The 17335-nt window shown below is 41.5% G+C and overlaps 1 protein-coding gene across 4 annotated transcripts in view; it reads left to right on the top strand.

Moving 5' to 3' along the window:
• Positions 1 to 3832: 3832 nt before the first annotated feature.
• Positions 3833 to 17335, top strand: part of PITPNM3 (PITPNM family member 3) — a 46498-nt gene continuing 32995 nt past the window's right edge. Inside the window, exons 1-3 of one of the 4 annotated variants that reach the window (XM_048966995.1) lie at positions 3833 to 3943; positions 11429 to 11524; positions 12548 to 12655. In XM_048966995.1, the coding sequence (XP_048822952.1) occupies positions 11464 to 11524; positions 12548 to 12655 (169 nt within the window). In that variant the 5' untranslated portion in view covers positions 3833 to 3943; positions 11429 to 11463. The other 3 variants (XM_048966993.1, XM_048966994.1, XM_048966996.1) reach the window with 3 other exon arrangements.

The following is a 17335-nucleotide window of genomic DNA, read 5'->3' as shown; positions in this document are numbered from 1 at the left end:
TTATGTGCCTGATGTGAATTTCTCACAGCCACGCATTCTGGTATCAGTCAGTGCAGCCTTGGTAGTAAGGGTTGTATGATGCAAGATTTGTGGTACCTAGGATTAACTAGAGCTAGCAGCAACCTGGCAGACAACACACCTAAGTCTGATCACCAACGCATGTATCTTTTTGCTGGAGAATTTCCTGTGCCTCAGTACTACAAAATCTTTGCTGGAGCAAGTTCCCATCAAAATCTTCTGTTTTGCTTCTATGGGTTATGATTTTGTTCCCTTTGTTTTTTGGCAGAATGCTTCTGGTCTCCTAGTTTGTTGGGATCTGATGTAGCTTCTCTTTTTTTTTTTTTTTTAATTTTGGCTATAGGTGAAATATAAACAATGCAGAGAGAACTCTAAAATAATTTAATGTTATACTGGCAAAAATTGCAATCTCTTGGATCTTGGACAACTTCTCTGTTATCTTCACTGGCATGAGCAGTCACAATCACTGCTGCCAGAGATTTTCTCAGTCATTCAAAAGTAAAACAGCATAGTACAACCCATTTCTACTGAGTGTCTGACGTTCAGCTCTACCACCTGCTGTTTTCTCTCATTCAATGTAGTGTCTTCTCCTTAGAGCTGCCTCTTGATTTCTCTGGTGACTTCAAGGTTATAGCAGCTGAAATCCATCCTGACCACTGCCCTCTTCTCATCAGCTGCTTTGCTTGAGTCTGCACTCTGAAACCCTATACCTGCTGTTGGAACTGCATTCAGCATCCCCACTTCTTGAAATAAGAAAAGATTATTTTGTAACTTTGTCCAAACTGTGTGGGCTCTAGTGGACAGAGCTCCCATTTCTCTTACCTCCTTAGCATTCTCCTGGTTTGACCCTGAAGGCTGTTTAAAACAGATTGAACGCTGTCAACAGGCACAACTGAATAGAATCCAGACTTTAATTTAGTCCAGGGGATATTAGCCAACCAACTGATTTTCGGCTTTTTCTGCATAGGTCCTTAAGCATGCATCCAAGGCTTTCAGCTTTCTTTGGGAAGAATGATGGGTGGGGTGACAGCACATGTGCAGTGATTCCAAGATGATAGAGTCATGACGATAGAGAAGAATGCTCTGTAGAAGTATATTCTTTGAGTACAGTGAACTGGTGTGATTTGTATTTAACAACAAAAAAAAAAAGTTGAACAGTGCCATCAGATTACTTAAACATTCTTCTTTCAACAGTTGGGTCAGAATTTGACTTTAGAATGTTTTCATAGAGGCATTAATTTGATTAAAGGCAAGGATTGCATGTTATTGAAGGTGTGCTTTATCTGAGAAGCTGACAAGGAAAAGCAGTGTTATTTGTGTAACAGGTACAGCAGCAGTACCTCCTACCCCAAGTACCAGCCCTTCCCTACTATCATATTACGCAAACATAGTAGCTTGGGATATATCTTGTAGTGTGCCATCACTGCAAGGTTTAAATTTCCTCTTTGCTATCTAAGTTGAAAGGACTTATTTTTTGATTAAGAACCTCTGAGCGTGGTGAGCAGAGCTTTGGGAATGCAAACCTGGGTTTGGATATTGATTCTAGTCACGCTACTTTGCTTTCTGTGTCTTCAAAAGGGGGTACGGGACAAAGGTCGGGGAAATTTAACATTTTCCCTATTCATGTTCTCTATACAGTTCAAATTCTCAGGGCATTTTAGAAGAAAAGTTATTCTTTCAGTAATATTAGCCAAACAGAATACAGTAGTTTTTGAAAACAATTTGTATAGTTTGAATCTCATGCAGATGTTAATGCTGAAATTTTTGCACTTGTGTCTTCTAAGGAAAAGACTAATTCCACTTAGTTCAGTATTTGCACTTACTGAGAAGATAATAGAATGCAAAAATCGTATTGATAAAATGATTTTGGATAAATCTTGAAGGCATTCTGTTTAAAAGGCTACATTGTTTTGTGTCTGCATAAACTGTTTCACATCTCTAAATAGAAGGCAGGTTCTATCCCTTTCTCTCCCAATGAATATTTGAGGAGCATGAAAAAGAAATCACCTTCACTTTAATGTCAGTCTGGTTATTAAATTGAGTGCGGTTAATGAAGGACGGAGATGTTAACATAGATAATAGCCTCACGGGAATCTCCCTGGTTGTGTCTTACCTGCAAACTAAATTCTTCCAAGCCCTAGAAAAACTTCTCATGGAAAATTCTGTTCAGGTGATTATAAGAATCTGTTTTGGTGTGGCTTCTACATGGTAGCTGAAACGGAAACTATTAGGTTGACACCTCTGGAAAGTTACTGTGGTCCATGTCTGTCCAGTCTGAATGCAAATATGGAAAGGATGAAGACATTTTTAAAAAGCTACAGTGCAGATGGATCAGTGTCTGGTCTGTAACAAATATATCCCTGGACATGTGTTACTGATAGATTCTTGCTAGCATGAGCCTCCTGTATGGGTAGCTTTCTTGAAACAATGCTGAAGTAGTGCGTAACTCTTTTGCTGGCCTTCTGCATAGGTGACAACATCACCTTTGGAAATGAGAGATGAAATTCTGCCCCTGTGTATACTCACTTTGAGTTCAGAGAATTTGCACAGGCAGAAAGCAAAGCTTAGTGCACACTTGCTGTCAATAACATAGAGAAGACAAATGCTGTGTGTTTGTCCATTTTATGCTGTTATCATGATAGGTTTTATGATAAACATACACTTGTCATAAATTTGATAGTTGTAGATAATAATGAATTTTCAAATGCTTGTTAAAAGTAAGCTGCAGTCTGTTTTTTGTTCCGCTTCCTACTCCAACTGGTACTGGGTTAACATGAAATTAAACTAGATGTTTTAATCCTGTTTATTACTGGCCTGCTCCTTGGTGGGTCACATCTATTCAAGACAGAAACAGTTTGGAAAGTATTGTAACTGTAGGGAGCAGCATAGAGTAAGTAGTGCAGTACTCCCTTCAAATATATCCCAGTCTTTCAGACGTTTTTCTGCTGAACTAGTATTTCTACCAGACCCATGAATATATTATCCATGGCATTTCTTTGGGATTGCTTAATTGGGCAGTTTAGTGACACTACAACATTTTTGCGGAAACTAGTTGTGCAGTCACATCTTTCAACTGGGGGTTGAAGTGAAACAGCAGAGGCAATGAAGGTCCAGCCCAAACTTTCCACCATGGAGCTGTCACCTATAGATGGTGTAGCATAAATTACAGTTTGCTAACTGGCAGTTGACTTTGGGGTGAAAATTACTTGGAGTTGTGACTGTTCCACTTACGCTTCAACCAAAGCCACTTAATGTTCTCTGGGCTTTTAAACACTGTTCTCAGTAGTATTTGCTTTGATTGCTTGAATGAGCTTTTTAGTAACATTAGTGCAAATTAAATATTTATGTTTGTGCTAACCTACAGCTGGAAAGCCTCTTACTTTGATTTAGGTCCCTTTTGCCTTGTGTTTGCTTGGCTCTTAAACTGTGTGCTTCCTTGGGCAAAACTTTGTTTATTGAGCTTTATGTGGTAGTGTACTGACTGGCATGCTGTAACTAAATACAACCCCTCAGAGTTTTTCTGCCCGTCTCCTCCCATTATTCCTGTGAGTCAGGCATCCACTTCTTGCGCTGAGTTTCTCCCAGTTCTTAGGAGCTGGATGCTCTGTTTTCCCCTCATAAGCTTTAGTGAAAGAGAGGGATGTGAAGGGAGAGAAAACAAGTTGTGCCCTGAAAGTTCCCTAGTTCAGCTTGTGCAGCAGAGCGCTGACTTCAAGGCAGTGCCTTGCAGCACTTCAGCCGCGGCATCCGCGCAGGGCTGGGCGACAGGCAAAGAGGTTGCGATGCCAGGTCTCTGCCAGGAGCCGCGCGGGCAGCGCTGCAGCAGTGACGAGCCGCGTGCACGGTGAGCCTCTGGCGCTGTGCACCGGGGCGGCTCGGCGCAGGGCGGCGCGGGAGGGCTGCCGCCACTTTTCCCTTCTCTGAGGTGCGCCGCGACGGCAGAGAGTCGTTCCTCGGACGCGGGGAGGGAGGGAGGGGCGGGCGTCGCGCCTCGAGGCCTTCGGCTGCGAACATCAGAGCCGCCAGAAGCGTACGGCCTCCGCCCGCGTACTGCGGCAGCCAGGCTTCGGAGGGGGGCCCTGCGGGCGAGCTGGCGCGGTCGATCCTCGCGCGCAGCTTTCTCCAGGCCGACTCCGAGCAGCTGCGGCCCGCACCGCCTGGGCTCGGCCCTATGGCGCGTGGGAGCCGCTCGCTGTGCTTTTAACGGCGGGGGCTGCGCGGCGGGATGGGGCGGTGCGGAGCCTCCGCCGCGAGCAGATGGGGCGGTGGGGCACGGGGTGCCGGCGCACCGGGAGGGCCCCGCGGGCGAGCAACTGACGCGGCCGACCACGGCTTGGCCTGGAGCGGGTAGCCCCGAGATGGAGAAAGCTCTGCGCCTGGGTGAGTGAGCGTGTGGTGGATCGCGGGGGTGGTGCGGCGGAGCTGGGCAGCCCTGAGCGCGCCCGCGCTCGCTGCGCGGCTCCAAAAGGGACGCGCGGAATCCTCGCGGGGCTGCAGGGCGTTCGTTCGAGCGGGGCCCGCGCTGCCTTCGCTGTCTGTGCCGACGATCGCGGGGTGCCGTGTGGGGCTGCGGGGACATCGCGGGGTTCGCCCGGGAGCTCCTGGCATTGGGGGAACTTCGTGGCCGTGGCCCGGCGGAACCGATGCGCGCCGCTGCCAGACCTGGGAGAAACGGTGCGGTTCGCGGTAGCGCGGGCTCCTCTGCAAATAGTAAAGGCGTGCTTGTCGAGTAGTACCTGCTCAGGAGGAAGGCAGAAGCAGCACATCCTACACCTTGCAGGTTCACGCGTTTTTGGTTTTCCTTACCCACAGTGCAATTTGGAAAAAATCGGCTTGCTAAGGTTCAGGCTGAAAAGCTTGGTGGTAGTGGTGCCTCTGCACCGGGTGGCACATAGTTGGTATGCAGTAAGAAAACTCTTGCTTGCAGTGGTAGATTTCTCGAGGTTGCATACAGAGCCCATGGCTTTGGAAGGTGGTGGCCAAACTGTGTCATGACTGAATGCCTGTTGGTCTGCATGTGAAGCTTACCAGGTGTTCATTGCCAGCACTGTTATCTGCTGGTGCATCTTTACATCAATATGGTAGTATTACAGCTAAAACCGAGTGTTTCCTTCCAAACAGGATTCCCCTCTGCCCCTGGATAGACATGGATTGGTAGCAACCCTAAGAATTAGCACTCAAGAATATGAGAGCATCAGTGACTTCACAAAATGCAAAAAAAATTGAATATAGAACTAGATGGTTGGTTTTATTCTTTGATAAATTAAGGATTAATCACTCTTCCTGCAGAAAGGTTGTGATAAGGAGGGTTTTGGCCTCTTCTCCCAGTCGGCAGACAGGACCTGAGGAAATGGCCGCAAGTTGTACCAGAAGAGGCTTGGGTTAGACATAAGGAAAAACTTTTTCCTTATGGTCAGGCACTGGAATGGCTGCACAGGAAGGTGGTGGTGTCACCGTTCCTGGCAGTGTACGAGAGGCGTCTGGATGAGGAGCTACGAGATATAGTTTAGTGGCTTATGGTAGGATGGTGATGGAAGGACGGTTGGACTAGGTGATTTTGTAGGTCTTTTCAACCTTGTGATTCTATGATTCTAATCAAAGTGGAAAAAGTCATGTTGGTTTTTGGGGCATTCATTTGCTAACATTTTAGCTTTGATAGGAAGATAAGGAGATGGTGTTTTCGCATTCAGTGGTACTTTGGTATTCTACTCTGCAGACATAGCATGCTTATTCATGCACAACTTTGCATGCGAATTTTCAAGTGTAGCTATTCTCTTGTGCGTGATTAATTGATTCCACATGCTTTCGTAGGTAAAATGTGTTTTTTGATGCCAGCTATTTATATTGTCACTGTTTTTCATCCTCAATAAGTTAAATATATCTTGGTTAGGAGCGGAGCAAATTTTTACTGCTTTTATAAATTGAGTTTATACATGAGCTGGAATATGCACAAATACACAAATGTGATTGTTGTGCTTGTGCTTTCCTTGCCTTTCTGCCACCATTATTTTGTCACAAATACAGAGAAAGACTGTTATTCTAGTGGCTGTTAAATGTGTTGCTTATCACTTTTGAATGTCACGTGTATTTATGAAGTGCTTTCAGAAGTGGTCACCTTGACATATCCACCAGATCTTAAGCAACTGGAACAAAGTCCTTGTAAAGAAATGCTCAGGCTCATGCAGGATTGTAAGTTTCAGAGCATATAGTGGCAGCTGCAGATCTACCTGACATGTCCCTGTGGGTGGTGTGGTATCTGTTCTTCGTCTTCTATTTCATTTTTGTAACAGCAGTGACTCAAAAGATCTTTCACAGAAAGCAAAGATGTCTGCGCTGTGAAAGTAGAGCCTTTCAGATGTCATGCAGGCAGTCCACCTACAGTTGTTGCAGGAAAAGGTTAGAGAATATTCATATGTTCCTTGTTTTGGAGAGTGAGTGTGGAGGAGGTGGTGATGCTGCTGAGAGGGTGAAGTTAGTTTCTGCTGTGAAGCACTGGCATCCGAAGCATCAAGAAACAGCTCTGAAAGATGTACTGTATTTACAGGCAAGCTTAGTTTAGGATTTGGAGCCTGAACCACCACATTTAACCACCTCTCACTCTTCCTCTATTTCACTAGTAATTCCATAAGGTGCAAGACTGAAAATGTCACTGGTACCTTAAAATAGGAGCTCAAAGGCCTGCATAACTTAGTTTCTTGCTTCATTTTCTATTCTCAGTGAGCCAAACATATAAACCTATCCATGCCATCTGTTGCAGAACTGTCATTTGAAGGATGTACAGAGTAGGTAGCAAGGGACTTTCAGTTGCTGAAATGCTGGTACTGGAAAGGCACAGAGTGAGGAGATGGTTGAGAAGAGCTGATAATATTGGATATTTCTGCCCATGGAGTTGTCTGGATTGTTCTTCCAGTTAGCTCTTTTACTTCATAGCAACGGAACTTGCTTTTTTTGTGTGAAACTTCTGTCTTTAACTCTGTCTGTGGCTGAGTCAACTGGGCTCTTTGTCTCATTTTTATTTTGGTACAGGTTCAATCACAGTGAGAATAAAGGGAGGTCCTTTTTCTTGTGTCCATCTGACTTACTGTCTTCGTGATGCTTTTCTTCTCTGCTTCTTGTCCCAAGCTGCATCTGTTACAACATCGATTACTTTATTCATCCCTTAATGCTTTTCTTCACCTCTCAGTTCTTCTTTCACTGTACTTGCCAGCACCTTTCCTACCTGCTAGAAATTGAATCTCAGCACTGTGCTTCTGTCAGCCCAGATCTACTCTGAGTTATTATGTTAACACCTGTTCTCTGGGCTTCAGCTTCTCTGTTAAATATACCGACTTTGCTTACTGTAGGCCCCTGCTTGTTTGATTCTTCTTTCAAGATTACCTTTGTTTAATATCTTTTTCTCATGCAAACATGCTTCTGACTTTTTGTCTTTTATGTCACTGCCTATTAAACCTGAAGCTTTCTCCTAATTCTTGTAGTTAGAGCGCCCATTTCTGTCCACTGTTTAATTCTTCCTGACTAATCCCCCCGTCTCTCCTCTTTCTGAAGTGCCAGCAGTACTTAGAAGTCGTCCATTCTCAAGACTGTGAGTGTATGCAGATTTCAGAAGGGCAGTAATTGGAGTTCTGCGAGTCCATGAATGCAGAGTATACTTTGATGATCTGGTGCCTTGCTGACAACAATAAGAGAAATTTGGTGCCTTTCCTCTTTCCTTTGCCAGCTACCAAGCTTCCCCAGCTCTTCTGAAGCCTAGTTCTGGGAACCAAAGAAGTGGAAAACTCTTTGTTATTTTAAATTTTTGGAACATTTCTGTTGGCTTTACAGGCTGAACCACAGAGTTAAGTGAATGCTGTGCCTAGCTGGTGGAACGAAACAGGATCATATCCCTTGCAGCTGGTGGGAGGCCCTTGCCCCTTGCTGGTCTTCCTTTTCCCCTTGCTCCCCTTGCTCCACTCTTGGTTCCCAGCTGTCCCATGGATTCCACATCTGGACTCACTGTCTTTCTTCCTCTGGTTCTGTGTGCTCTCTTCTGAGGCCTCTTGCTCCTCTCAGACTCCCGTACTGACCAGCCCCTGCTCCCCGCCATGTGTGCTGCTTACTTCCTACATCAGTTTTCAATGTGGATTAATATGAGGGAATGTCAGCATCGCCCCCTTTTTTGTCGGAGTCTTTCAAGTCCAAGAAGTATGTCCAGCAGTTAAAATTCGTTTATCTTCAGTTTTGTGTTTGCTATATGTTGCCTTTGCTTCGGCAACCTCTGATTAATGTCCCGTCGTAAAGTGCTCAGAAGAAATAAAATATAGCTAGAAAATAGCAATGGATAATTTTAGCCTCTGGTAAGACTCAGCTCTGTAGTTCCTAGGTAACATTGTGTGGGTAGCTCACTTAAATCACTTACAGGGTACAAAGGATGCATCTGAAACCAACAGAACAGAAAGAAGTATTATGCAACAACAAAAGTCTTTCTACCCATTATTTCTTTCCAAACAGAATATGACTTGTGCTTTTTGATTTTACTAGAAAAACCTTTCCTGAATGCAAAGAGAACTCTTCCTCATCAGGAAGAGTTTCTTAACAGAAAGGTTGGTTAGTTGTCAGAACAGACTACGCAGGGAAGTGTGGAGTTGCCATCTTTGAAGGTATTCAGGAGATGTTTTAGTGGTGTAGTGTTAGATTTCTTTATTTTAAAGGTCTTTGCCCAAAGTTGGAGTCATACAGGAGCATAACTAGAGAATTCAACATTTCTGCTCAGTGCTTAGGATGGCTCTGCTCAGTGCAAACCCACACTCAGCTGTCTGCAAAACAGTTGAGTGTAGCGACCAGCAGTACTATACAAAAGAAAGCAGTTTAGATAGGAAACTGCTTCTGCTTCTCTTAGGAGGAAAGCCTCTGTGCATTTCTGTGGACTGTCTGTGTTGCGTGAAAGTATTCCGCTTGTGTCCTCACTGTCAGTCTGGTACATTTCCTCCAGCAGCCTCTGAAAATTTGTGCATGTGCTTCTAGCTCACTCGTGTGAGTGACCTGCAGGTTAGTGATGTGGGTTTCTATGATAGGGATTGCTTTTCTGGGTAGCTTTCCCTGCTACTCTCAGAAATCTCAGAAATACTCTCAGAAATACAGATCAACTGAAATTAAAAGTTAATTGCTGCCCTGCTCTCAAAAAAATGCTGAAATCTGTCTGCTGGGAACCAGTCAACAAGTCTAGTATTTAAAGAGAAATCCTTAAAAGCATCAAATGTCATCACCAGGGAGGTAGCCTGTATTTTGGAGTAAATCTGATCTTTTCCTTCTCTGAAATTAAATAATAAAATATGCAGCACTTGATGCTGTAAATGAAATCAATGACCCCAGGCAATGGCAGTGTCTAATACAATCAAGGAATGATAATAGAGTCCTGCAGAGGCTGCGAATACTAAGCTGTTGGCACAGAATGAAGCAGACTTGATAAGACTATTGTACTAGGGCAGTGTGTTGCAGTCCAGCCAGCAAATTAATGTGAATATGAAGAACTGCTAGCATATGCAGACTTGTGCTGCCAGCTGTGTCTATGTTTAAGTTGCTTCTAAATCTAGAAGCATTCCTAGTGAAATATAATAAAGCTGGTGCTGCCAAGGTCTTTTTTGGTAGCAAAATTTTTGCAATACATTTCATCCTTATCATAAAGCTGATTCTAGTGTACTATGACCAACTGCAGAGGCTGCAAAGCAGGTTTTAATCTGATTCTGGGCAACCACCAGACAGTATTGGCTTTCTAGGGAAACAGACCAATAAAAGAAGGTGACAGAGTGGAGACACAGTCAAGTCTCCTTGTCTCACTGGTAGACTGTGGAGAGAGATGGCTACTCTTTGAAAGTGCTATATTTGCTGTGTGCAATCACAGACATCCTGAATCTGTGTGCTCTTGACCCACAGTATAGAATCCTGCTGCAAGTACCTTGCCTTCTTGAGTTTATAACAGAGCCCGTGACGGCACATGAGCTTTTTTTCCCTTTCATCTGTACTATCTGTAAATTGCTCTTTTTCTCTAATTTATCTTTCAAGTTTCTGCCTCTGCAAGGATCTGCAGTGATTTGTTGTGTAACAGGGTCGCCTAAGTACTCTGCATCCATTCCTTTCTTCTTGTTTTCTTTCTCCTTGCTTGAGATATGCTGTGCATTTATGCAAGGCTGTGGTCAGCCCAGTGGAAAAAGATATTTTGTTTGTAAGTTGGTCAGTAAGAAGAATAGAAAAGTAACTCCACAGGTGTGATGGGATTTTTTTATTATCTTGTGAAATGGTGAGAGTATCATCAATGGAGGTGATGGCTAAGTTTCCCATGCAGTGGGCAGAATACATGATTCCAATCATTTTGAGCTGTGTTTAAGCATTTAGTACAAAATATAGGAATACAGCGTTGATCATAGTGCCTCTTTGTGCCTGTGACTTCCCAGACAGTACAGCTAGCTATGGGAGCAGACCAGGTTGTTCATGACTTTATCCAACTGGGCCTTGAAGACTCCAAAAAATGAAGATTGCACAATTCTGAGGAGCTGCTTCAATGAATGTTCTTCTGTGAAAAACGATTTTCCCTAAAGCTGGTATGAAATTTTCACTTCTACTTATGCCCAGAGTCTTCTGTCCTTGCCCAGTGCTGCTGTGAGGAGTCTGGCTCTGCCTCAGTTATTACAGTTGATTTGATTCCTGTTTCAACAGTGTTTTGGGGTGTGTTTATTGTCAGTGTAAGGCAATATATGTGCTGCTGTAGATGAAAGAAGGACTGATGTAATTGTGTAGGGCTGGTTTTCTAATTAAAAATTAGCCTGAGTTATATGTAGCCCCTGGAATCTACAGTCAATGTATTTGCTACTGTACCTGTTCTGTTGGGATTTTGCCCTCCTGTCTTGTAATGACAAGCTATGAATGTAAGCACAGGTCTCTGGCAAAACAAAGCTCTCAGATGAAAAAACTCTATGAATAAGTTTGAATGAATGAGTATTCATTAGTTTGTCTGTTCACATGTGAGCCAAATAGGATGCCATTTCTCTCAGAAGTGAAGTACAATTTGGACAGGAACCACTGCCATGTCCTGGAGAAATGTTGCTTGAGGTCTCAGAAACAAATGTTGTATAGTCTGAGTGTTGGAATTGGACAACCTGGTGAGTTGCATATGCTAGAATTTATCTTTTCAAGTCACTCCGCTAACTGAAAGTGATGCAGGCTCATCTTTAATCAAAACCTTGTTTTAATAATTTTTGTTAAGTGAAAGTGAGAAGTGTAATTTTTATGCCATCTTGAGAATCCTTTTGAGATTAGGTGCTCTGACTAAAAGGATCCTCTTAAAACATCACCACCAATGCTTATTACTGTACTTTTACTGTACTGGCACAGAAGCGAGCATTTCCTTGGGTTAATGTCAGTCTCTCTGTATTTCCAGCTGGCCTACGCAGATTCATTGGTGATCAGTGGCACATGCAGAACATCCGCAAAGACTCTGTGGAAAGCTCTGATGATGAGTTTTTTGATGCTCGAGGTCAGTGCAAAGTTTTGTTGTAGTATCCCTGTTCTTTTGCCAGATTTGCCGCAAGTGAGTAAGCTCGTTTTGGAATGGACTAACAACATTGTTTTCACCAGATTGAGGTATGGTTTTTTAACAGGCCTGAGTATCAGAGATGGGTGAAGCACTGGTGTGGATGAATAAGCAGCCAGGAACTGGATCTGGCATCAGAGCAATGTGGAGAATATTCTGCTGCATCTTTCACTTCAGGCCTGTCTGGAGTAGGACTACTTTTAATTACTTGTTAAAATTGTGGTATATAAAAAACTTAAAAATGCTTATAATTATAGGACACAGCTCCATTTTCAGGCTGAAATGAATGTTGAACTACCAATATATGTGTAAGTTTTACTATGTTGACCGAAGTTTCCCTTACATCTGGAGAAAAATTCTTACTCATGTTCTGAGAAGCTCATATAGTTTGACTGTTGTGGACTATAGTATAGCTCATTTCATTTCTTGAATGAATGTGAGAGTATACTCTGTATGGCTGTTTCATATGAAAAACAATCACAAGTTGATAGTTTAGTGCTGTAAGTATTTTCAATTTTTAGAAACTGAGGAAGGAGAATTTTGAGTTGGGTAGGGCTGTAGGTTCTGTGAAATTTCTGCAAGCTGTTAGGAAAAAACAAAGATGTCAGTTTTAGGGTTGTTTTCATCTTCAGTGCTTTCCTGGAGTGGGGAAAGGGGAAGGAATGCTAACTAGTAAGTTGATAGTAAACACTTGAGTGATTTATTCCCAACTTTGTTTTTAAGTGACCTGCTTGAGATAAGAGCAAATACTCAAACAACTCTCTCCTCTCTGGTTTTCCTGCACAAAATTTGTGTAGTGCATGGGTACACTTCAGGATATGTCAAGCAGGAAGCTTCTTTGGAGAGTCTTGCCTGTGCTAACTTAGGCTGCTTATTTCTCTCACAGTTACTAGTTTTAGTCCTTTGTGGTGTTTTTGTATTCATCACTGCCATTTATTTTTTTATTTTTCCTTTTTCCTCATACAGAAGAGGTGGTGGAAGGAAAAAGTGCTATTCTCATCGGCATGAGCCAGTGGAACTCAAATGACCTTGTTGAGCAGATAGAAACAATTGGGAAGCTGGAAGAAAATCAAGGTACTGTTTAGCTTGCCTTACATATCTATTTAAAGTTAAGCAATTAGGTGCTGGACATGTAAATACTCAACAGAAATAAAATTCATTATATCACATAGTTTAAAGATCTAAATAAACATGTAAGTAATGTTTTAGTGATGGGAAGTGAATTAGTTGATCTATTCCAGGAAGAAACTTCACTGATAGGCTAAGTAGCATCATAAATGTATTGACACAGTGGGACTGTTTTAGATTGAAAGCTCAAAAACTACAAGATGGTTTACAAGACTGCAGCCTGCATTTTCTGTATTTCCTGTGATCAATCTATATTAAGGATTTTTTGGTCATTATTATTAGTTTATTTTCTACATAGAGTAAGTCTTTGTTACTTAAACACTCTGAGTAAGTCTTTGTTACTTAAACACTCTGAAGTCTTCTTTCAACGTCAACAAATCATTATCTCAAAATTTCAAGGAGACACACTAAGAATATTTTCAGACAGCTTTAGCTTAACATTTAGGTAATAGTGGACCACTGCTATGAGTGAGATGTGAATGCTGATACACCAGTAGGAATCTAGGCCCTAAGACAGAAGCCTAAGGAACTCCTTTTAATTGTTTCTTTGTCTCCTAAATTATCTTGTCATTTAAAAATGAAAATTACCTCACTGAATTTACAGAGAATCATAGAACCATAGAATGATTTGGGTTGGAGAATGGTGGACCTATCTTACTTGCCCATCTGTGATAAGAGAATTTGTGTAGAATAGTGCTTGTTATTAATCTAAATTTTTTAAGAATGTGATGGATTTGTGCATCTGAAGATCCTTTTTTGGAGGCTTTTCTGTACTGATTTGTTACATGTAATCAATCCTGAAAGTAAATATGAGCCAGTGTATTTCAGTATAAGGATTGATTAAAAGTAATATTTATCTGATTCAGAAACTTTTTGATTATCTACCATGGGAATGTTTTATTGCTAGCACTTAAATGACAAGTAGATGCCAATCCAGACATTATGTTTACAATTGTTAAATAGGTTATTCGGGAAGACTTCTTTTTTACATTAATTCTTAACAATGATACCAAGTTTTCTCTAATGTTACTTGGTAACTTACTTCATTGTGTCTCTAACTCCAAATGGCAGTTTGGAAGAGTTGCTAGATGTGGTATAGTACACCATTTTATCTGCAAGACAAAAAAGAGTAGTTAGAAAAATTAATATGGTATTGTATCAAATATGGCTTAGTTTTCTAAATGGCTCACCATGAACCATCTTGCATGCCTGCTAAATATGTGAGATTTAGTAGCAGATGAAGCAGTTACATGCATTTCCTTCTTTTCCTTGCCATGTTAAGCTTTCAAATTTAGCCCCACTGATTTGTTATTTACTGATTTCCTTTACATCTGCTGTGTCTGTCTTCATGGAATTATCTGCCAAATACTTACCACAGTGTTTTTAATACAGATAATTAGACAGTGCTTTTGTTATAGCTTAATAAGGCTGAGTGGAATTACTGATTCAGCAGTTTCAGAGATATCTGTGATCAGTAATCTTCAGATAGAGTAGGAAGTATTTCAGCCTTAGCTCAAGTGTTTATAGTCAAAAATTATGTGTCCAGGTAAAGCTGGGTTTTTTCTTTAAAATACTGTGTAGAAAAGAGAGGGAGGTCCTGTGTTGTCTTTGATGTGGTACTTCACTTTTTCAGTGGAAAAGTGTAAGAAGTATGATCTGCTTATCCAATTAATTCTTTTTTTTTTAAATTTTTTTTTATTTACTGGGAGCAGCATTTAAATCTAATAAGTTTCTGTTACAGAAGGTATGACAAACAGCATTTTCACACATCATAGTTATGCAGTTAAATTCACTACTGGTGTAAAGTATGTGTATATTGCTTTATAGAAAATTGCGTGCTCTGAGAACTAGGAGCAAAGTCAGACTGTTGTTTTCAGTGCTTTGCATTTGGTCTAGCCACCTGACCCCGTATCTTTAAGTAAACATTGTTAACATTTGTGAGGTTAAAGTAATTGTTCCTAGAATTGTGGAAATTAGAACAGACCTCTGGAGGTGCTCCAGTCCAACTCCTTGCAAGTTCCATAGAGCAGGTTATGCAGGAAAGCATCTGAGTGGGTTTGGATATTTCCAGATAAGGAGACTTCATCACCAACCTTGGCAATTTGTTCCAGGACTCTGTCATACTCAAAGTAAAGCATTTTTTTCCTCAAGTTCAGATGGAACTTCCTATATTCTAGCTTGTGACCATTCCTCCTTGTTCTGTTTGGGCGCCACTGAAAAGAGCCTGGCCCTATCCTCTTATTCTTGCCCTTTAGATTTCAGCAAGCATTGGTCCCCTCTCAGCCTACTCTTCTCCAGGCTGAACAGCCACAGGACTTTTGTCGTAAGGGAGATGCTCCAAGTCCTAGATCATCTTTGTGACCTTCCACTCGCCAGTTCCCTGTCTACCTTCAGCTGGGAGCACAGCACTCCAAATGTGGCCTTCACAGGACAGAGGGGAGGAGAAACCACCCTTACCCTGCTGGCCATGCTCTGTGCAACGCATCTGAGGGTGCCATTGGCCTTCTTGGCCACAAGGGCTCACTGCTGGCTCATGGTCAGCCTGTTGGCCACCAGGACACCTCAGTCCTCTACAGCGCTCCTTTCCAGCAGCTCAGCCCCTAACCTGTACTGATGCATATGGTTATTCCTCCCCAGGTGTAAGGGGAGGACGTTTGCCCTTGTTGAACTTCATCAGGTTCCTCTCTGCCCCACTCTCAACTTGTCCAGTTCTCACTGAATGACAGCACAGCCTTGTACTGTTGACACAGTACAGTTAAAGTGAGGTGAATTCTCAGCAAATACAGCAGACTTTTTGTATACTTTGAATTCAGCGTGTATTATGTTTCATTACTGGAGTTTCTTTATAATCAGAAATGAGATCATGAAACACTTTAATTAGCAAACCAGGCAAGTATTTGTTACAGAAAAGGTGTGCCATTCAATCCAAGTTAGTAGTTCATAGGTCAATTTATGCTTGTATTGGCATTTCAGCAGGTGAAATTGTAGGGGAAAATTCCATTGATGTGGTTGGTATTAACTATGAGGTCAAAGCTTACACATTTGAGACTAAACCTGAGCATGATTTAAATTACAAAAAAAAAATAAAGTCACATGAATTGTGAATAGTGGGGTTGCTCTCTCTCCCCTGGTTGCCTATCTGTTGGTCTACTTGGCCTTTCTAGACTGGAAACTCTTTGACAGGGAGACTGTGTTTGTGAAATGCTTTACACAAGTTCACACCAGCAAGAACTTTGTAAGAAATCTTACAAAGGCTATTTTTGTTGCTGTGAGCATAGATGTTGCTCTCCCGAGTCACAAAAATCTTACTGGTCAAGCCTGTTGCCTGCTTTGAGGCAGATGAAAGCTAATTCTCACTAAATGGAAGCTTACTTTTTGCTCTTGGTTTTTCTCACAAACAGTGTTTGTAAAAATTGCCAGCTCACAGGAGAAGTATGAGTTGACAGGGATGTGGTAAGCTACCTGTTAAGAAAGAGAGGACCAAGCACTGAATTTGCTGCAGGAATGGAAGAACTGCTAGCGACAGAGATCTGCTGTCATTCCTTTTACATTGTTTTCCTTCCTCATGGCCAGGTCTGGTTATTGGCAGGTATTTTCTAATACTCTATGCTTCCCTTCTTGTTAGTTTAATCTCATTAACTGTAATTATACTTCCATGCATCATACTAGGTAATGTGACTCTGTCCTTGCTGCCAGCATTTTAAATCTTAGCTTTCCTATCATTACTTTTGCAATTGTGATAGAGGGCGTGGCAAAAGATTATGCAACCAGTTGTGCTTGTCAGAGTATTTAAATGATGTTTGTTTTAATGACAACCTTTTGCTTTTCTTCAGAAATGACCTGTCTGCTTCTCTTCTTTCTTTATGTGATCTGGCTTTGTTGACGGAAGTGGTCATATTCCTCTTAGCTTTGATGAGAGCACTGTTCTTGCTAAATTGTGGTAAACCCTTACATACCACTTTTTTAGTTTACTAGGCTGCTTCTTCTCTAAGAAAAAGAAAATGTAGCGATGCTGCAGCTGCAATTAATCATTAATTTTATTTTCTAATGTTTTACTATGTATTTTCTAATTTATTGGGGTTTTTTTACTTTTATTATGATAGTTGTTAATTTTTAATTTATATTAATACTCAGCAGTCTGACTAATTAAAACTAAAACTTATTGAATTAGTGTTTTCTGAAAGACAGAATTATGCTTAGGCCAGAATAAGCAAGAGCTATGTTAATTGTTTAACTTCTCAACTTTTAAATGTCAGCTCTGCCAAATTTCTAGCAAGGACTTGAGCATGCTGCCTTTCTTTCCTTTTTTTTTTTCCTTTTTCTTTTTTTTTTTTTTTTGTGTTCTGCAATATGGAAATCTTATGCAGGGGCAGGTGTGGAAGGGAGAGGGAAGGAGGAGAAGTTGCCATTAGTGATAGTTTTTGTAGAATATAACATAAGCAAGCAAAGGAATTATTTCTGCAATACAGCTTTGATGGGGTAACTTGATTTAATAAGCCCTACTTACATTTTAAGAGCCTTTAGTCAATTCTGTCATATGCTACTGTTATGCACTGTAAATCCAGATAATTCAATTAAAATGTCATAGATTATGATGAATTCTCAGGTAGGCAAATTAGAAAATAT

The sequence above is a fragment of the Lagopus muta genome, chromosome 20 (genome assembly GCF_023343835.1).
Source record: "Lagopus muta isolate bLagMut1 chromosome 20, bLagMut1 primary, whole genome shotgun sequence".
NCBI lineage: Eukaryota > Metazoa > Chordata > Aves > Galliformes > Phasianidae > Lagopus > Lagopus muta.
Note: the sequence above shows the minus strand (reverse complement) of the source record. Positions and strands in the feature narration are given on the sequence as shown.